The sequence below is a fragment of the Polyergus mexicanus genome, unplaced genomic scaffold, assembly GCF_030449975.1.
Source record: "Polyergus mexicanus isolate NDT 795.1 unplaced genomic scaffold, iyPolMexi1.0 SCAF_6, whole genome shotgun sequence".
Taxonomy (NCBI): domain Eukaryota; kingdom Metazoa; phylum Arthropoda; class Insecta; order Hymenoptera; family Formicidae; genus Polyergus; species Polyergus mexicanus.
The window spans coordinates 5,470,544-5,493,994 of record NW_027223326.1 but is presented as its reverse complement, the minus strand read 5'-3'; the positions used below and the strand labels follow the sequence as shown (position 1 = coordinate 5,493,994).

The 23,451-nt window shown below is 29.9% G+C and overlaps 1 protein-coding gene across 8 annotated transcripts in view; it reads right to left on the bottom strand.

Annotated features, from left to right (window-relative positions):
• Wdr62 (WD repeat domain 62) overlaps positions 1 to 23,451 on the bottom strand; it is a 135,535-nt gene that overhangs the window by 5,268 nt on the left and 106,816 nt on the right. For 5 of the 8 annotated variants that reach the window (XM_070297883.1, XM_070297885.1, XM_070297891.1 and 2 more), the window contains 3 exons: positions 19,000 to 19,190; positions 18,760 to 18,780; positions 5,695 to 9,698 (listed from right to left, as the gene is read on the bottom strand). In XM_070297883.1, coding sequence (XP_070153984.1) covers positions 9,319 to 9,698; positions 18,760 to 18,780; positions 19,000 to 19,190 — 592 coding nt within the window. In that variant the 3' untranslated portion in view covers positions 5,695 to 9,318. Of the gene's footprint in view, positions 1 to 5,694; positions 9,699 to 18,695; positions 18,781 to 18,999; positions 19,191 to 23,451 lie in introns of those variants that run through there. The other 3 variants (XM_070297887.1, XM_070297884.1, XM_070297888.1) reach the window with 3 other exon arrangements.

Genomic DNA, 23,451 nt, shown 5'->3' with positions numbered 1-23,451 from the left:
CAACACAATTATAGAGCACATTTGCATTTATCAGACGAAATTTTAAATAAATATTTATACATTATAAAACGAATAATACATTACATAATAATAATTTTATAACTTATTATAACATATGCAACAATATATAAAATATATCAATTTTGGATAATTTGGAATGACCTTTCCATTGCATGGAATCAATATTTATAGTCGATTATTATACTCGCGATGAGATTCTTTCAATCACACATGCTTTCCTCTCTATACTAATAAACTGTATTAAAAATGTTGACATTAAATCCCATACAGCATAGAACATTTCAATTACATTACAGCAATGTTATAAAATTTTGCAGGTTGCAATGCAATATTGTAAAGACATATAGGAACATGTCATTAATATTTCATATGAGAAATGTTATTCCAAAAACTTCACAAAAAACATTATTCAGTTTCAAGTTTATTTACTGCTATACGAAGCGCGATGTGTTATCTTGTATTTAAGTCATGAAAATTATATGAAGCTTACAAACAATGATTATGATAAGATTAAAGATGTATAATAACTACTTTTCTATTTACTTAATTTCTCTATGACTCCAACACAGAGTCATCAGATATTGAATTGATTGTTTTTAAAACGGGCAGGTAAACGGGTGAGTAATGAATAAAAATCATTTGTTTGTTATCTATTTAAGGTGTAGAGTTCACTATTAATATAAATATAAAAAAATATAAAATTTATATTAACAATATAAAATATTAAAAATATAAAATTTTTAATTTTATAAAATAAAGTATTTTATTAATTACGTTGCACCCCAAATCTTTTTGTCGTGTGCATGTGTGTGCGTGTGCGCATATATGTGTAAGCCAGCTTAATAAAAATGTATAATTAAGAAAAAAGTTTGTATCTCGCATTTATTAATATTCATATATTGCATTGTAATATTGCCATAAAGTTACATTGCAATGTTACTAACAATAAGAGTAGACATTTTAATATTGTTGCAATGTTGCAACAACATTTTACAATGTATATGCAATATTCCGTTGTTACATTGAAATATTTATGTAATGTTTCTGCAATCTTTCTATGCTGTATGGAATACAAATAAATGTTCTAATTTCTAATACGTTAATTATTGTGTAGCATATTAATTAAAAATTAAATAACTCTGCTGGGACTTTTATTTCTTCAATTATGGGTGATTATATATGAATAAAGAAAAACTATATACAGGGTGTCTTTTTAATCTTAACAGGCAAATATCTCAAAACCTGTAAGTTTTAGAAGAAAACTTTTTAAACGAAAATTGTTTGGTTCTGAGGGGGAAAAGAGATAGGAATATTAGTCAGACCTTGGATGGCATTGTTAAGGTCATATCAAGGTCACATTGAATTTTTTAAATTGAAACCTCTATTTTTTATTGCATATTTTTATAGCCCTTGTCGAGACCTTTTCAAAACTCTATAAAGTATGTTTTCATTACTTTTTGAATTATTTTATATCTTAATCTGACATATTTTGATATAAAAAATAAAATATCTCGTAAAATATTTAGTTTTTGATAATCTTACCATAATACTTTTATGTACAGAATAATGAGATAAATCAATCAGTGTAAAAAAAAAAGTTAAAAAAATACATTGTAAAGAATTACATATTTTTGTTAAAAACATTTTTTTATATATATAAATATACCAATTGATTCGTCTCATTATTCTGTACATAAACGTATTACGGTAAGATTATCGAAAACTAAATATTTTACGAGATACTTTATTTTTTATATCAAAATATGTCAGATTAAGATATAAAATAATTCAAAAAGTAATGAAAACATACTTTATAGAGTTTTGAAAAGGTCTCGACAAGGGCTATAAAAATATGCAATAAAAAATAGAGGTTTCAATTTAAAAAATTCAATGTGACCTTGATATGATCTTAACAATGCCATCTAAAGTTTAACTAATACTTTTATTTCCTTTCCCTCTCAGAATCAAACAACTTTTGTCTAAAAAGTTTCCTTCTAAAACTTGCAGGTTTTCAGATAATTGCCTGTTAAGATTAAAAAGACTCACCCTGTATATACATATATACATATAGAAATTAGCATCTGTACTATAAAAGTAATTGATGTCATTCAACATAATATCCAACTAGTTTTTTGATAACTTTTTCTCGATCAAAAGAATATATATTTCCAAATATTGTATTAGAAATGTAACTCAGATAATGAAAATTAATATTCCTGCAAGAAATAAATTAAAGCAAAAGCATAATAAATACTATTGTATGTATGTGACATTAGTTTAACATAATAGCGTTCACATTACGTATTAAATACTAGAATTTGACAAAGAACATTAAGAGAGAATAAATAGAATCTTAAAATAAGATACAAAACGAATAAAATTTAAAAAAAAATAGTCATGTATTTTTAATACGATCATTCAAAAAAAATTTTTTTTTTTTTTTTAAATTCACTGAAATGTATTATTTGTTAATTGTTAATTTGAGCACAAAATAGTTAAATTAAAATCGATACTGTTATATGGAACTATAGAAACTTGTCTTTTTTAATAATATATTTATATGAAAAAGTATGCAAATGTAGTTTAATTCCTATATGATGTGTAATATGTAGTTATTATATGTATCATTATGAAAAATTAAGTATATCAACTATGGTTTTTTCATTCAATGCTTTATTCTTTAAAAAGAAGTTTAATATTTTCATATGAAAGTTATATATAAGTATAAGATATATATCACAATTATCCAGAATCAATTTGATACTCCTTGAAATATGTTTTTAAATAAAAGAATCTCTCTAAATGTGAATTCATCTGCACTCATCCTTCATTAATGCATACTAAAGGTTGCTATCAAAAGACATAGCAGTATTTCGCGCCAAGAAAGGACATAGAAAGTCCTGAAAGATCCGAAATTTAAGATATGAGACGTCATCCCGAAAGAGTTCAAAATTATTAATTTAATATTTAATTTAAATATTGCAAGAGAAGGTTGCTTATAAAGCAATGTGGCTGTATATTTTTCTTCTAGATAGCATTTCTTGATGTGACGTATAAAAGTAAAAAGTAATGTGGTGTGATTACTTGAAATATATATATATATATATATATATATATATATATATATATATATATATATACAGGGTGCAGGTAGAGCAGATGAAATCGAGGAGAAAAGTCTTTTACCATTTTTTTCTATAACACTTAATAAAAGAGTTATTATTGAGTAAAGTTTGGCCAATCAACGTCGATCTTTAAGCGGGCGCACATCAGTGAGCCGCGCGCCTGATAGTATGCGCCGCTGCACACTTTACAGCGCGCAGCTCACCGACGTGCGCCCGGTTAAAGGTTGGCGCTGATTAACCAGACTTTATTTAATAATAACTCTTTTATTAAGTGTTATAGAAAAAAATGGTAAAGGAATTTTCTTCTCGGTTTCATCTGCTCTACCTGCACATGACGGGTGATCCGCGAATTAGGGGACATCCTGTGTGTATATATATTAGCTTTATTTCTTTATAAGTAAACTTCCTGCAATATTTAAATTAGCTTAACAGTTTTATACTTTGCATACATCCATTAAAATAATAATAATTCTAAACTGCACACCTGCTTATTTCAAAATTCATTTTATATTAATTTATACACATCTATGCGTGCGCGCGCGCGCGCACACACACGCACACACACAAAAGTGGCCACTCTTTTTTATCTTTTAAACTGGAGGAGATAGACCATAACAAATATGTATCAAATTAAATGATTCAAACTGAACTCTATTGTGAGCATAATGGTTGCTTTCAAAAGCTATCTGTGTTAACGAACGGAGAGGTATGTATAATTCTTTTTATAATAATGTGAATATTTCGATATGACAAAAATTGTAGCACTGTTTGAAACGAATACAACGATGTATATGTATGATATAATGTAAATATTTTACATATTATACAAGTTTTATCGACTTGAAATATCGTGGGCAACGTCTACCTATTCATTTTTATACTAATCAATTGGTATAAAAAAATAATTGTTTTTAAGAAAAAATATGTAATTATTTACAATGAATTTTTAAAACAATTATTTGTTTTTTTACACTAATTGATTTGTCTCATTATCTTGTACTTAAAAGTATTATCATCGAAAACTAAATATTTTACGAGATATTTTATTTTTTATATCAAAATATGTCAGATTAAGATATAAAATAACTTGAAAAATACTTTATTATAGTTTTAAAAAGATCTCGAGATAAGCTATAAGAATATGCAAAGAAAAATAGAGATTGTCATTTAAAAATTTTAAGTTGATCTTGAAATGACCTTGAAATTTGACCCCAAAATCACGGCCAAAGTTACCATCAGGTGCTCTTTTTTTAATCCTACGATTTTTGTATAAAACATTTTTTTCTGTAACGTAACCTCTCCAAGATTTTAAAGGATCCCGGTCTTTTTTGGATACTCTGTATATAAAGTTCAATATTGTATGTGTGTGCGTTTGTGTGCGCATGTATGTATACGTGGGCGTGGTATGTGTGGGCATGTGTGTGCGTGTGCGTGCGTGTGCGCGGGCGTGTCGTGTACGCGAGCGTGTCGTGCGCGCGACATGCATGTGTGCGTGCGACATGCGTGTGTGCGCGCACGCGTGTGTGTTGTATATGTATATAAATAACAGTATTATATAGTATAGTATTATATAAGTTATATACTTTCACCATTATACTAAAAGTAAGATAAATAACATACATTATCTTTTCTTGATTATTAATTATTATACAAGATGTCCTAAAACTACGGTATCTCCTCTTAATAGCAAATTCCTTAGATTTTCAAGACGAAAATCCTAATACAAAAATGTCAAGACTATAATAGTTTTTAAACGGGAAGCGATTATATTTTATGAATGACAGGGCTGAGATTTTGTGTACTTAGTCTAAATGACAAATAAAAAAGTGCTTCTATGAATGGAGCGCTTTTTTTATAATATTATAAAATTATTGTATAAATTTACAATAACATTGTCATTATATGTTTTCCCGCTTCTCTATGCATTACATTAATATATTCTTTTTACGAATAATGGATACAAGAATTAATTTTAAAAATGATTCAAGTAAAAATTTGCGACATGTTTCAACTTCAGCTGTCGATCAATGTTATCATGAAGGTGTCTATCCATACAGCACCGAAAGATTGCAGAAACGTTGCATAGATATTGCAACGTTGCATTGGAACATTGTAATATTGCATAGAAGTTGCGAAAAGTTTCTGCAATATTACTGCAAGCCTGCGGCAATGTTGAAATGTCCGCCCTTAGAAATATTACAATATAAGATTACAGTAATGTTACGGTGTAATGTATTTGTAATATTGAAATGTGTTGCTACAAATATGCAGAACGCTTCAAATTTAATAGATAAACTTTGAGAATATATAAAAACATTCGAGAGAGATAAGAAAAAAAAATTGTTTACGCAAATACAACGAGTTTTTTCTCGTCTCTCTTGAATATCTTTATATATATTCTTAAAGTTTATCTATTTAAATCTGATTCCTGCATATTAAAAAATTATTATCAACTTTTTGATTTTATATAGGAATGGAAACTATTAAACAATTTTTTGTTATCTAATTAACATTACTATTTTATAAATAATTTACAAGTTTAAGAAATTGAAATTGATTAAATAATTTAATTCATAAAAGTTAAAAATTTTATTTATATAGATAGTAGACTGTATTATACATCTTAAGTAAACAATAAACGGATAATTTTAATTTTTTCGGACATTTATTTGTCCGATTTCTGAATAATTAGTTCAATATCTGAATTCTCTGTGTTGGGATCGCATCAGATAAATTAAACTGATAAAAATAGTTATATTTTTAATCTTTTACTATCCGCTTTTTGCAAGCTTTACATAATCGTCATGACTAAAATTTAAATGCAGGTTAGATAATGCAATGCGCGCCGCATAGCGGTAAACGAACGAACTTGCGATTACCGAAAACTGTTTTTTGTAATGCTTTAGAATTTGTTGCTGTAACATTCTCGTGAAATATTACGATTACATATACCAGTAATGTCTTAATAATATTACATTGCAACTTGCAAGATTGTAACATTACTGCAATGTAATTGCAATGTTCTGTACTGTATGGGTTTCGCCGTGCCTGAGCGCGCGAAATCTCAGCCCTGTCATTCGTAAAATATAATCGCTTTCCGTTCAAAAATTATTATAACCTTGAGAGAGACATTTTTGTATTAGGATTTTCGTCTTGAAATATTCTAAAGAATCTGCCATTAAGAGGAGATACGGTAGTTTTAGAATGTATATATGTATACAGGGTGTCCCATTTTAAAAGTTCCACCCTCAACTTTTCGGGATCAACTTTTGAAGGAAAACGACTCCGATAAAAGTTGTAGAGAATGAAGGGGGCTATCTAATAGTGACCTTGGATTTGACATTAAATGTCATTTTCAAGGTCATTTGAAGGTCAACTTCCGTTTTTTAAATGGGAACCTCTATTTTTCATTACATATTCTCATAGTTTACCTCAAGAGCTTTCCAAAACACTATAATAAAGTATTTTTTCATTAAGTATTTTTTGAGTTATTTTATATTTTAATCTGACGTATTTTGATATAAAAAATTAAATATCTTGTAAAATATTTAGTTTTCAATAATCTTATCGTAATACTTTTATGTCCAGAATAATGAGACAAATCAATTAGTATAAAAAATAATTGTTTTTAAGAAAATTATTTACAATGTATTTTTTTAAACAATTTTTTTTTATACTTTGTTCCCTACAACTTTTATCTGAGTTGTTTTCCTTCAAACGTTGATCCTGAAAAGTTATGAGGGTGAAACTTTTAAAATGGGACATCCTGTATAAAACTAAAGAAAAGATATACTTTTTAAAAATCCTTTTTCTTTTAAATTAAAAAAAGCCATATCTACGCGTCTATCTAGAAAACTGTTATACAAAAAAAATGTTCTTTAATGTACGAGTACATTTTGTCCCTCCATGGCAAATCCAATTATGACTTTGCAGCAGATTTCTATCTATTGCGTCCGCAATTATTGTACTTTCTACCAGTATACTACCAAGCTACTGGCACAATGTAAAAGCAAAATTACAACAAAAATCGAGCATTATTTGCTGTCACGATGATGTGGCAGCAAATATGCAGATATCGAGCAGAGTCTGCCGTATCGGAAATCAATGGCAGAAAAATGATAAAAATCAATATATAGTAAAAATCATGAAAAACGCCGCAAAAATGCAGCATGAGCTATCATAACCTAATAGTATAAATATTATGACATAAATGTTATGATAGTCGCGCTGATAAGTCGCCAGTTATTTGTAATTTTTACGATCATAAATTTAGTATGTATATGTATAATGTAACACACATGTTATATCGTATAATTATGTTCTATACAATATAAATGATTGGCATATACATATAGTTATATAATTAATAATAATTAAATTTTAATAATCAGTTTAGAATATTCTGAATTCTCTGTTGGAAAATCGTATCAGAAATTAGTAAACTGATAGACATAACTACTACACATTTTTAATTCTATTAGCCGCACTTTGCAGTTTTTATACTTGCCCGTAACAGAAATTTAAATACGAGATATATACATACATGTCATATAACGGTAAACGAAAGAATTATAATTCGATATAACATATCTTAATATTGCTGTGATTCTGCCATTATTTTATATCAACAGACCATGCTGTGCTTCTGTTATGTTTTTGCTGTTATTTTTTGAGATGGCAACACATGCTTAATTTTTGCAGTATTTCTGCCATCATGCCATGCTTGAACTCGATTTCAGACGATATTTTGCCGAAATAGCATGATGCCATTATTCAATTTTTATTTACTTTCTATTGATACTGTGCCAATACGCAATGCTTAAAATTTTTTTTATGTCAAAAACTTCTGCTTAAATTTTGCAACACTTTTTGTAGCATATCATGACGCAGAGACTGCTTATATTTTTTGCTACATTTCTGCTGGCATTAACTATGAGACGGAAGATCATGCGTGACTGAAGTTCTGCCGACATAATATGTATATAACGCATAATTTGCAATATATGATCTTGGCAGATTTGGTTTTTACATGCTTTTATTTTATGCTGGCAAGTTTTGTTGTCCATTTTTTATTACGATTTTATGGCTTTAAAAAACACGTAAAAAAATATGTTTTTTAGATATTTTTGTGTTCAATAATATATTTCAAGGATAATCGATTCAATTGTGACATATATCTTGTTAGTCAATAAATGTAATAATCTTAAATAAAATAATTTTTTTCATAAGTTATGTGTTACAAATATTAAGTTTCATTAAAATATAATTCATTGATTCGGAAGTAGTCACTTATTGAGGTAATTTTTATCGCTGACAAACTTGAGAAGCTTGATTCGTACTTAATGCAATGATTATAATTATATGCTTTTATTTTATACTGGCAAGTTTATGCTACGTACTTTTTATTACGATTTTTTTGCGAAGCTTTAATTATGAAGAAAAAATGGTATTCATCCTTTAGACCATTATTAATACATACAACCTTTGGTTACATAAGAACATTAATAATAATTATTAAGTTATAATACGTCTCATAGCACACACGCACGCATGCCCAGGCGCATATACACGCACATACATACATATATTTAAAAAAGAACTAGTCTATTCTACTAGTCTTTAATTAATTGGCATTTCATAGCATATGGCCTTAAGATATAATGGATGAGTCATAATCAGTTTTATATTTAAATGTGACATGTAATTCAGTTGTTATTTTATATTTACTTAATTTATCGTATGACTTCTTTAAGCAAATATAAATTACATAAACTAATTTCAATATCGCGACAATAATTGAAAATAATGATTTATATTTTTCAATGATATAAAAATGGTGACAAGTTTTGTGCAACATAATTTTGTGCTATAATTGCATATATAAAGTAATTAATTTTATCGAATTTAAAAGCGAATTAGTTACAAAGGCGAGTACAATTAATCAGTTGCAAAAGAAAAAATTTTCATGCAGTTATGATAAGCATATGAAATTTTTGGGAGATATTTCTTTTTCAGTTTTAAAGCATATTTAAATTTTTCAAAATGATAGAGAAGTATCAAGAATACAATGTTTAAAAGGAGATTACCAAGAGAAACATTCTTTGCATTATCTCCGATATGCCAATACATTAAATATGAAAATGATCGTATTTCTTTTATCAATGGACGGATTTTACGTATGACTTGATTGGGTCCCTCCCATTCGCTGTTGCATCATAGTCAAAAGTAATTCGGAATACTGCTGCATCATATTAACTACCTTGCCCTGATCCTGATCTGCGAGTAATTCTTGAAACTTTGCAGTCGCTTCGTTGGTGATGATACTCTTGCTACTTTCGTCGTTATGACTCTCATTACCAGCAATGACCAATCTTAAAGTACGCATGGTTTCGTTAACAGATGATTCCAGTCCTCGTAGCATCGTGTCCCTATCGATTGCTTCTGTAGAAGAGTCATCATCATTGTCTATCGTCAAACGTTTGTATAGTTGCACAACATTATCTGCAGTTCGCATGAGTTCGTCCGCGATCGTATTACACAATTGCGTGGACACTGTGAAAATGCATATCAATGTTAGGTATATATTACAATTTTGACAAAATAAAGTATGATAGTGTAAAGTGTAAATGATATATCATGCAGCGGTCAAGTTACATTGCTTCTAAAATCTGTATGAGATCATGCTATTATAATTGATATCTATATATCGAGTCATGTAATTTTTTAATAACGAATTTTTAAGGTCTATTAATGATTTAAAGAAATATTATTTTGAGTTTTTGAATGATGTATCTATGATTTTTCATAATAATCAAAACTATACAAAAATATAAAACATATGGTACAAATTTATATATTGTATATATACAGGGGTTAGGATACTTGAAACTATTACTTTAATTTACATCAATATTATTACCTACGGAAAAATGGATTAAATTAAAATTTTATATGGTTTTAAGAAAAATATAAAATGAATGATATAAAATTTTTTTAGATGAGGACGTTTCGGATATTTAAAGGTGACTTCTCAGTTTTTAAATAAAAATATGGATTTTTTAAATAATATAATCATACTATAGTATATTTTTCATTATGGATTGTTATGATCAGACTTTGGTGATTGTTTGCAGGAAAAATAAAATGACAAGAAGAAGAAACCATCACTCTTTTACTAATGTTAACTTCATTCACTAAAAATAACCCAATAGACACTATTATATTAATGTATATGAATATAACTTAATATTATCGATAATATTACATAAACATTATCGGTAAGCCACTGGTTTGAGTCATACGTATAATAAAATAAATTATATTTAATTCATAAAATTCGAGATTAAATTTATATAAAAATGGAATTCCGATTTTTCGTCTCTAATAGACAGTAAAAAATGAGAAAATTTTAATTTATCCGCCCAATTTCAAATAATCTATTTAGTATTCTGCATCTTCTGTTAGGATTGTATTAGAAATTAAATTAAGACCAAAAAGATATCATACTTTGGATTTTATGTTAACAGCTGCCCTTTGTAGACTTTATATGTATTTGTGGCAGAAATTTGAATACAAGATTGCCCGGTTTCGCTACGTAGCGGCAAGTAAAAGAACACGTATGTAACAATATTATATATTGTAATAATATAGGCTGCGTTCCGATATTCATTACCAGTAGTGAAAATCTATAATATACGTGACGTTAACTATAAATTTTCTATACTGGCAGTGAATATCGGAACGCAGCTATAGTATATAGTATATTGTAATAATATTGTAATAAAATTTTATTACATTGTTGTGTTGTTGTATTGTTGTGTGTAATGTAGTGTATGCTATATTACAGTATGATATATTTTATATCATCTATTTTATGTTTCCCTTAAGAGGGCATACCCGTTTAAAACTTCGAAAAATGACTATATTTTTTAGATTTTTTTGCAGCGCACTGACTTGATAAATATTTTTATTTTGTTTACAATATTAGTACAATATTATTAACTACTTAAATAAAAATTTTCAGCTTAAAAAATTTTTTTTTAATGTTATGCAAATATTTGCAGATTTATGTTTTTCTGGTTTCTGTTGGCAGATGCAGAATTTTATTAGAAACTTGTATGAAAACTCGGGTTACGTTTGACAGATTGACTTCATATTTTACATATAAGTTTCTAATAAGATTCCGCATCTGCGAACGAAGTCTTTTTTAATCCGATTCCTTATTTTTTTGTTATAAAAAAAGAATGGACTTTTTTTCAAAAAAATCGAATTTTTTTCAACACGCCGCCATTATTTTATTTTTTTAAATTTTGAAAAAACGCTTGGATAGTAGATAGCTATTACAATGTTTAATAAAAAAAAACTTGAATTTTTTATTTCAGATATGATCTACGAACATTTTCGTGCAGCCATCTAAAATTTGGAGGAACTCTGTAAATATCCCCTAACTTTAAAAGAAATTTTTTTTAAGCTGATAATTTTTATTTAAGTAGTTAATAATATTGTATTAATATCGTTAAAAAATGAAAAATTTTTATCAAGTCGTTGCGCTGCAAAAACGTCTAGAAAATATACTCATTTTTCGAGGTTTCAAACGGGTATGCGCCCTTAAAAGCATGCAACTAATTTAATACATTTTATTCTACAGATAATAATATTTACGTAAATCAAGGTGATGAATTTAAATCCTCCAATCTGCATAATATATACAGAAATATTCTGCTTTAAAAATAATACATACCAAATATCCTATTTTAAAAATAGTACTCAAATATCTAGAAAATTAAGAGTTTTTTATATTATTTATAAATAAACGTTTTTATGTTATATATTATTTATATAAAAACCTTTTAAAAAAGAGTTTTAGAGAGGATTTTTAGGAAGATAAAATGATCTTAAACATTCTATAAATAAGTATTACTACTTGTAGTAGTACTTAAAATCATATTTATATAAAATATAAAATAATTCAAAAAATACTTAATGTAAAAATATTTTATTATAATGTTTTGAAAAGGTCTCAGGAAGGACTATAAGAATATGCAATAAAAAATAAGTTTCCATTAAAAAAAATAAAGTTGATTTTGAAATAACCTTGAAAATTCGTCACCTACAAACATTCCTATAACATCAACTTATGTTCCCTTTGAAATATTGCAACTTTTATTTGAAACATTTTTCTCTAGAAACAATATTTTCATATCAGGCGCGTGGTTCACTGCGCTCGGCTAAAGATCGGCGCTGATTGGCCCGACTTTACTCAATAATAACTCCCTTCATTAAGAGTTATAAAAAACATGGTTCAAGACTTTTCGATTCAGTTTTTTGTAAGGAATAACGCTATGTACTTAGTGGGCGCTCGTTGCGTGTCACCCTGTATATAAAGAATGTTTCGAATATTTAATATCTATACAGTGTCACTAGAAATTGCCTTCTAAGATATCTTCATAAATAATTATTTTACACAAAAATTTTTCAGACAAAAGTTAAAGAGAGTTACATACCTTTGACAGGTTTAAAACTAGAAATGAATGAATTTGTATCGTAGGTAAAATTACGTTTTATTAAAAAATAGAAATACGTATCTTGTAGAATAGTCTTTTGAGAATATCTCCCCATTTCAATTAAAAATATCAAAAATTGTGATTCTGGCAGTTATTTTTTTCAAGACCAGAATGATGTGTAAAAACGGCGATACTAGAGATATCTCCGCCTGTCTTCCGAAACAAAAAACAAAAATTTTTAAACTAGATAAATAAAACTAGTACTTGTCACAGTCGATTTTGAAAATATTGATTTTGTGAAAAATGGCAGCAATTCATAGTGATAAATGCGGTTTTAAGCTATAAATCAACTAAGCTATAAATTTAAAAAATCCTATGACAAGTACTAGTTTTATTCATTTAGTTTAACGGAAAATTTTTGTTTTTTATTTCAGATGAGAAAGAGCAGAGGTATCTTTGGTATCGCAAATGCTGTTTTTATAAATCCCATACGGGAAAATAGCTGCCACAAAATATCAATTTTTGATATTTTTTATTGAAATTTGAAGGAGATAGTCTCAAAAGACTACTCTACAAGACATGTATTTACATTTTTTAATAAAACAATTTTACCCGCAATAAGAATTTATTTATTTCGACTTAGTTTTAGGCCTGTCAAAGATCTGTAACTCTAAATAATTTTAAAAGGGCTACATTTTAATTATCTTAGTTTTTTTTAGGTGGAAGCATCAAAAAGTTTTAAAGGTCATTTCAAATGTTTTCAATGGGAAGCTCTATTTTTAATCAATAATCATATTTTTAATCATATAATTGTAGAAGATGAGAAGACAAATCCAACGATTTATAATACTTTGATCGTGGGATGACCTTTTAAAATGCAACAACATATTGTAGCAACATTTCGCAATGTAGTATATGCAAAATTCTATTATTACATTGAAATATTTATGTTTCTGCAACCTTTCTATGCTGTATGAGTTATGACATATTGAGAATATGCTATAAACTATATATAGCATAAGCTAAAGAATTTATTGATGTAGATTGTATCGTATCATTGCACATAGTTTGGATTTTAGAGGATTTATTACTTATTTCTCGGTACGATAAATATTTGTAACAGGTCCGCTTTCGCGAGCCCGTGTATTAGCTTAATCGGGATCAGGGCTCGAGAAAGGGGTGAGATACACGGTAGACGTTGGGTGTGATTTATTCTATTTATTTTGTCTCTTCCGGCGGTGGTCACAGTACAATGGTGTTATATCCCGCGAAACGAGTTCGTGACGGCTTACAGAGCGCGGGTAAAAGAGCGCGAGAGATATTCAGTGTGCTATAATTATCACGTGGTAAATCGGCGCGGAAATATCGGGAGCGCGCGATAATGAATGTGCGCTAGTAATTCTGGCGTTATTTTCGATGTATCGAAATCGTCGGCGTACGGCGAGGCCGTGTTTATTTTGACGGCGCACGAGACGTGCAAGAAACAGGGCGCGTTCGGTTGGGCGCGTGTACGGCAAGGCCGTGTTTATTTTGACGGCGCGCGGAATACAATGTAGTGATATGCGACAAGAATTTCGGCGCGATTCTTAGTTTCGCGAGTATGGTAAGACCGCGGCTGATCGTTGCCGCGTTATTCGCGTATTCCCAGTTGCGGGAGGCGATCGGAGATCGAGTACCTTCAATCGGGCAGAGAACTCTTCGTCCCTGCTTCCGTACGCGGAGTCGAGGATAACTCGGCGGAGTCGAGAAATCTCGACGGGACAGCGAACTCGCAAACCCACGATCCGTCTGGCTGGAGCGGTCGGATAGTAGATCGTAATCTAGGAGAGCGGCGAACACTCTGCTCTCGTCGAGTTGGTCGGAATTTGCGTGAGGATGTCGGAGACGGCACGGAAACTGAGAATGTTCGGCGGAGGCTGCGAACACGTCAACCCCACGTTCCGTCGTTGCTTCGACTTTAGGATCGGATCTGATATCGTATTTCGGAGCGGATTCAGGTATCGGTCTGGTAGTGAGATATAATTCAGCGGCCTTTTTATACCGAGCGCTTAACGGTAACCGCGTCGTGGCGGTAACAACACGTTGTTTTCGGGATCGGTAATTAACAGTGAGCGCCGCTACCCCGCGGCGGGAAAATGACGCGGCGGTTCGGCATCGGAGCGCTCGGTACTTTTCGGAGGCGTTCGGCGGTATTCGGAGTTCGGGCCGTAACGGCAGCCGTATAACGGCTGTACGGTATCTCCGTTATTGTGTTCGGTTATGCACAGGTATTAAAATAGGGCGCTAAGCGCCTCTGCAACTGCCCGGTTGGTGTTCGCCGGACGGCAGACTTCCGGCTGGTCTATATATTTATATCATCTCGTAAAAGAATTTTTTTTTTTTTAATAGTTAAAGCCATTATAAATTTGATTTTTATTGTACTGGGATTATAATTTTCTCCCTCTAATTATGGGTCATATTAAAGGATATCAATAAGAAAAATAAAAAGAAACACCAATTTATCATTTAATTATTATTTATATTAGTGTTCCATAATATGATCCATAACCAAAGAAAGATCATATAATCTCAATTCATAAATTAAATTTATTGAAGAAAAGATAAAAATAATTTTTTTTTATACGAGGTGATGAATATTTATCGTACCAAGAAGTAAATAACATTATAGATTTCGCGAAAGATATTTTGCAAAATCCAAGCCAAGTGCGATGGTGATAAGATCCATAAATAAGATCAATAAATACTTTTTTATTAATATTTTGTTTTCCCACTCATACCTACAAACAATGCAGATGCAATATCTCGTGAGTGACTATTAAAAATCTCATTTTATTGTACATTATTGAATTTGTCATAAAATATCTTACAAAATTGTAATAACAAAAATATTTATTATATATTAATGTTATTTTATTTAAATAAATAATGTTGTCATGGACAAAAATAATTTAAAAGTTTTATTAAAACAAATAACTTAAAATTTTCTTTATATATAATTCTATTATTAGAAGGTAACTGAGTGTATACATGTCCTAAAACTATCGTATTTCTTCTTAATGGTAGATTCCTTAGAACATTTCAAGATAAAAATACAAAAATGTCTCTCACAATTAGAGGATAATAAAATTAGGGAAGCTAGATATAATAAGAAATACAAGGATTTGGAAATAAGGTTGGAAGGGCCAATGTATTTAAGAGAAGGAAATGTGGATATAGGAAATTTAGGCGACAGCGTAAGGGCTTTATTAAGGTTAAGGTGCGGAAACATGGAAGATAGAAATAAATATTGGTTAGGGAAGGAAGCGTATGCCTGTATATTTTGCGGTATAGGCGAGGATATGTATAAGTTATTATTTGTATTATTTGTATTATTGTATTATTTTAAAGATTGTGATGTAACTAAAAGATGGTTTACAGAAATAGGTAAGGATGAGAATAAAGTAAAGGAAAAATTGTGGAACGATGTGTTAGATGTTAGATGATGCGAAAGGAAGGTTATTAAGGAAAATTTGGAAGGAGAAGGAGAAGGTTATAAGAAAAAATAGGAATATAAGGTAGTTATAAGTAGTTATAAGGGTATGCATAAGAGAATGAGAAAGGGATGTGAGTTATAGGTATTGTGTAAACCAAGTCCACTTCTTGGCGTTAAGCTGAAGTTAAATAAAGATATATACAAAAATGTCTCTCTCGATACTATAATAGTTTTTAAACGGAACGCGATTATATTTTACGAATAACAGGACTGATATCTCGCGTACTCAAGCATGGCAAAATAACAAATGAAAAAAGTACGTTTATGAATGGAGTGCCTTTTTTATGATATTATGATTATCGTATAAATTTACAATAGCATTGTCATTATATGTTTTCCCGCTTCTCTACGCATTGTATTAGTATATTTTTTTTACGAATAATGAATACAAGAACTCTCTCTCCAATCTTTAAAATGATTCAAATAAAAATTTGCGACGTGTTTCAACTTCAGATGTCAAAGTGATCGATCAATGTTACCATGAAGATGTTTACTATTTCGCCATGCCTGAGCGCGCGAAATTTCAGCCCTGTCATTGGTAAAATATAATCGCTTCCCATTTGAAAACTATTATAGCTTCGACATTTTGGTATTAGGATTTTCCTCTTAAAATATTCTAAAAAATCTGCCATTAAGAAATACGGTAGTTTTAAGACACCCTGTATATATAACATATATATTATACATATATATTATACAGGGTATTCAGTAATAATCGTTTCATCTCTCGTGTAGATAGAGCCGCAGGTAGAGCGGGTCAAATCGAGAAGAAAAGTCCTTCATCATTTTGCGATTTTCGCAATAATTATTGAGAAATTTATTCTAAAAAATCAACCAATTCGAATATAACCAAAGCGATTATAAACCAGAGGCGAGAAAAGCCAATCCATTGGTATGCGGTCGCTAAACGCGTGACGAATCTTTGGGAGGAACGTTCTACAAATAACATTGAGCTCTATATACATACTGGAGTAAGCTGTGAAGGAATGGGGGCGGCCCAACTTTGAGAAACAGACAGTTATGTCGTATAGATATCCCTTTCCTTGTTATGACATTTTTGATTAGCTAATGTAAAAAACTCATTATATAAAATCCTTTCCAAAAACATTATTCAAAAAATTTTTAAACACTTTTAAATGATATGAACATCTTCTGAACTGAACAATAATCTATCTTATAATTTTTTAAATGGCTTTTCTATTTTTATTATTATCGTAAAAACACACGCATGGACACTCATACATTTATTCTAGGAGAGAGGTTTTGGATTCAGAAAACACTGAAAAAGTGAGAAGCCTCGGAATTCACCTTTATTAAGCTAGCAAGACCATATCAGCAGGATCAAACTGGACTTATCGGATTATTTAATACCCATTTTGTACTAATTTGTACTCAAATAATAATTTTGTACTTTGTGGCATTTCCAAAAAAACTGTGACGCTACTACCATCAAATTAAGCTAACATACAAGACCATACTAAAACAAAACGAAAAGATAAAAATAAGACCAGAAATCGAAAGGACTGAATTCATATTTCGTACCACCCAAATAAATTTAATATATTTATCCCTTCTGCTTAAAACAACCTCTAATTGAATTCAGCCCTATTAAACGCAAAAATGAAGTACTCTTTCCTATCAGCAGAATCAATTGTTACTTATACGTTCGACGCAGCATAATTTGTACCGTCAAAATGTGAAGTTTCAGATTTTGTATCCCCGCAGCTTAATAAAGGTTCGGAATTCTTATTTTTACCGGTGACACGCACGCAAGAAGATTAGATATCTGTCACATCCATTTCGTTGATCTTGGCAATAAGTGACGCCAAAAACGGGTTATGGAAGTTTTTAGTTAAGTAACTTTTAAATTAATAAACAAATCGAAAAATGTTTTTTAAACAAAAGAATTTGAAGAACAAAATATTAATCTATTTCAAAAAATATTTATTAATTTTTAAAAATCAAGTTAAAATAATCTTGAAAATCATTATCTATAGAATGTTCAATGTTCATTATGTTGTGTGTCTTTAAAACACTAAAACTTTTTTTTTGTATAATTCTTAGTTTTTCAGATATTTGAATATTACTTTGAAAATGAAATATCCTATACACACACACACACGCGCGCGCGCGCATATATATATACATAATATATACAGAATTAATAATACATATAAAAATATTTTATTTTTTATTATTTTATCTCAATGATCTAAAAATAAACCAATTATATGTGTAAATCTCTAAATAATATATATAACTATAAAAATATAAAATCAAAACCTATTACATAAGAATATTCAATAATGTATAAATAATTAAATAAAAAAATCTTTGCTAAACAATACAATAATAAAAAAAATATTTTGAATAAAAGCATTTTTATATTTGTTTCTCTAATAATATATTGTATTCATAAAATGGAATTGCACATGCAGCATTTATATATAACTATCTGCTTAATAAACTATTATGAACTTGACAGTATTTTCCTATCATAGCATGATCACTTACAAATTTTGAATACAGTGAAATTATATTCGTGGCACATCATTTTTAATAGGCGTCTTTAGATTACCTAATGTTTTATCCATGCCTACTGCAAGAATAAAATTGATATTAGATATCGGTGTATAGTCTATTAATTAAAGGAGAACCAATTATTTACCAAATCTGCAGTAATACGAATATCAAATTGCGGAAAAAAACGATTTTCTGGTATTATTGTTCCAGTAACCTTGCATGCTTATACTTTTGCATGATGATGAAAAAATGCGTGAATATTATACGTTTATAATAATAAATTTTATATACTCACATTCGGCACTAGCTACATCGATAGTACGATCCGTATCTTTGACTGGTAACTCATGTGGACTAGGCTCCAGCTGATTTTTATTTGTTGCGGATATTTTGCTTCCATTTTGTTCGATTACATTAGCACTACCCCGACCATTTAATATAATTGTCGACCCAGATCTTCTCATTGTTGCGCTGGGCAAACTTAAACTAATCAAAATAGATAATATTTTATAGTTGCTAATATATTATTATTGTAGTTTAATATGTGTATAAATATGTATAAACATGTATAATATAAATTGAGTGTTTAAAACTGAGTGGGTGAACTGCTCGTTTATTGAAAACAAAAGAGATCGAAATTTCCATATAAATTTAATTTAATTTCCATATAAATTTAATTTAATTCACAATTTATTAGCAAGCCGTGCTGTTAGAAACTAATCTTGATAAATAAACAGCACATCGAAATTTGTGGCTAAATTATGATTGGATTTGCTAGCAATACGCCATCAGCAAACTCAATCATGATTTAGTAGCAGATTTCGGTTTCCTCATTAAAGTCGTTTGAGACTAGTGGCACAGATCGTAACGTATCAATAACAGCGTACACTGGCACCGGCACAACAAAATGTGTATGTTCAAATTGTTTCGGCAATCGTCCGTCACCCAGCAAGCAAAATGATGCAAACTCTGCAGCAAACTCGAGCATGCCTTTACAGCAAAATTGTGACAAGGTGTGTCCGCAAAAAGCTTAATTTCTGCTGGTAAGGCTTGTCGCAATAATATGATGCACATTTTATGCAAATAATAGAGCAAACCTTGCTGTGCACGGCATGACAGTAAATTTGTGGCAAGAGCAGGCCAAACCTTGCTATGCACGGGATGACAGCAAATTTGTGGCAAGAATAGGGCAAACCTTGCCGGGCACGGCATGACAACACATTTGTGGCAAGAATAGAGCAAACCTTGCCGTACACGGGATGACAGCAAATTTGTGACAAGAATAGGGCAAACCTTGCCGTGTGCGGCATGATAGCAAATTTGTGATAATTCTCTGTATAGGATGATTCAGAAATTCTGCGACAAACTCTGAGGAACGATAAATCTCGCAGAGAAGAATATTTTTTGTGAAGCAATCCATCATATTTTCTAACGCGTCGTTTAAAAATATGCGACCGAGCAGACAAGAGTCTTAGGTGGCATTTATTATAATTATGAGATGATGATAATATATGAATAATTGAAAATGAATTCATAAAAAAAATATAATAAATATATGAATTTTATATATATAGATATATTTACATTTTAAGTAAACAATAAACGGATGATTTAAACTTTTTTAGACATTTATCTGCCCGATCTAAGAGAGACAATCAGTCCAATATCTTAATTCCCTATGTTTGGGATTGTAATTGATCAGTAATTGAACTGATAGAAATAATTATATTTTAAATCTTCTGTCAGTTGCTTTTTGCAAGCTTCATATACTTCTCATGACTAAAAATCAAATACGAGATGGATGCATATAGCGCGTCGCATAACGATGAACAAACAAACTATCGGCTGAATACTATATTTTTGTAAAGTTTGTAATAAAGTAAAGTTGTAAATTTGCTGTCATGCCATGCATGGCAAGGTTTGCTCTGTTATTTGCGTGAATTTTGCATCTCGTTGTGCCAGAGTATACTTTGTTCTGTTCTTTTCGTAAATATGTTATCATATTGTGTACAATAAGGTTTGCTCTGTTCTTGTCGTAAATTTGCTATTATAGCGTGTATAACAAAATTTGCTACTAATTGATGTAAAGTTTGTGTTACACCGTGTATAGCATCATACGTGTTTTTCTTTGCATAAAATTTACGAGCAAGCCTTTTTCTATTATTTACAGCATTGTGAGACAAAAAAATTTGCCGTCAATTTGCTTCAAACTTTTTGACAAACCAAAACAAGACAAATGTTTGCTAGACAGTTTTTGTCAAAATTAAAGCATACCTTGTCGCAAAGCTTTGGCAAAATGTGATTTTAACATTCTTGGCTATCTGGGTTGTTACTTAGGGTTGAGATTTTAAATCCGTTTAAATATACTATTTTATATGAATGGCCAAAAGCTGCAGAATTTGTTCGGTTTTTGCTGACAATCTGCTGTCAGATTATCTTGCGCAGATCTTTCTCGATTTTTGCCATCAATTTGACGTCAAATCATGTCAAGGTTTGCTCGGTTTTTACAGTCAATTTGCTGTTAGGTTATGTTAGCAAGTTTTGTCACCAAAACACAAGCTTAATGCGGACATAGATGGCACTGGATTTGTTATCAAGTTTTGAGCGAATTTGATGCCAATTTGGCAATAATTTGTTATCAAATTGCTTACTGAGAACATATGTTGAAGTTAAGGTCATTAGGGTTGAATCCCCTTTTGTCAATATTTACCTTGCTCTTTATTTGACGTGTGTGAAGTTGGCCCCGCACTTTTTGAATTTTATATTTTTCTCAATTGTGCTGCATTGTGCTACATTTGTGCTAATTTGTGCCGCAAACCGCAGCTCAATAACATAAAGCATTTTCCAGAAAAAATAAAAAAACCAAATTTTTGCCGGCCCCGCACTTTTTTTTAAAGAAATTTTGTCATTTGTAAAAGTTGTTATACTGCTTTAGCACAATCCGGCATAATAAAAAAAAATTCGAAAACGTCAAATTTTTTATTCACCCCCATCCCTTTTTCAGGAATTTTTATCAACCCTCAAGCTAATCCTTGCTCTTTATGCATATGCCTCGTAGATTTTAAATAGCACAATTCAGCACAACACGCAGAATTCGATTATCTGTCAGCGTTCGTAAGTTACAGAAGTCTGAAGTTTTTTATTCCTAACGTCTGATTTCTAACTTTGTCTGTGCTGTAAAATTTATCGATTTGAGGAAATTTTGTCATTTGGGAAAGTTGTTGTGCTGCTTTTGCACAATCCGACACAATCAAAAAAAATTCGGAAATGTCAAATTTTTTATTCACCCCCATCCCTTTTTCAGAAATTTTTATCAACCTCTAAATTTGTTGAGATTTTTATCTTTTGCTTTTACTTTATATTTAACGTAGTCAAAACGCACAACTTGCAGAAATTCTATATTTGCATTGCTGTATGATTTATATATGTTTTTTTATCTATTTTTGTGAATTTTTTTTAGCGAAACGGAATAAGATATTGAAATTTTTCCAACGGCACAACACGGCACAAATTGGTACCAATTTAGGAAAAAAACTTGAGCTTAATCGCGGAAAAGTGAGGGGCCAGTGAGCATTTGTTTTTTGTTATTATTTCTACTGCTGTTTGAGTTATAGTTTTTTTTTGTGGCACAAATCAGCACAAACGTAGCGCAATAAAGCACAGTTAATAAAAATTCAAAATTTGAAGAGTGCGGGGCTGGCAAAAATTTGGTTTTTTAATTTTTTCTGGAAAATGCTTTATGTTATTGAGCTGCGGTTTGTGGCACAAATTAGCACAAACGTAGCACAATGCAGCACAATTGAGAAAAATATAAAATTCAAAAAGTGCGGGGCCAACTTTATACACGTCTTTATTTTAGGTTTTAGCTAGCTTTTCGGAATTTGGCTCCACTTTGTACCGTGCTGCGGATAAGCTGGATTTTTTATGAAATTCTGCTTATTCTTGTAACATAATGTCATGTTCTGCTGAATTTTGATTTAGTCACTGTTCACATATTGTGGCCACGTGCAATATTTATATTCTACTGTTTTTATGCCAAGAATTTCTACTTAATTTTCATAACATTTTTTATAACAGAGACTATTTCGTTTTCTCTTGTATTTCTGCCGAAATTACTTAAAACGGCAGATTATGCTCGATTGTTGTAAGAATTTTCCCAACATAATATATAGCACACATTTGTGATACATTCCAATAAACACCATTTGTTTATTGCAATAATGTAATGTGGAAATACCAAAAATAATGATGCAAGATATTCTTATACGATATAAAACTTTAATAAATCATACGTATTATTTTGCAACATTACAATAGTAATATAACATAATATTATTGCAATATAATATTACTATATACGTGTTTCTTCGCTTGCCGCTACGCAGCGAAACCAAACTTAAATATTCAAAGATTTGAGAATTCAAGTTTTCACCATAAAATATATACAGCTTATAAAAGACGGGTATTAACGTAAGATCCAAAGTATATTTCTTTTTTGTTAGAGTAATTTCTGATACAATTCCAATAAGGGATTCAGAATATTAAATAGATTATTTGAAATTGGGCAGATAAGTAGAAAATAGTACATTTATTGCCCATTTAAAGCAAAAAATCAAAATTTCTATATAATTTAAGTTTCGAATTTTATAAATTATAAATACATATAATTTATTTTTATTTATTTAATTACCAACTCTATGACCAATTCTATACGAACTAATTCTATACGGATTATAATATTATGCAA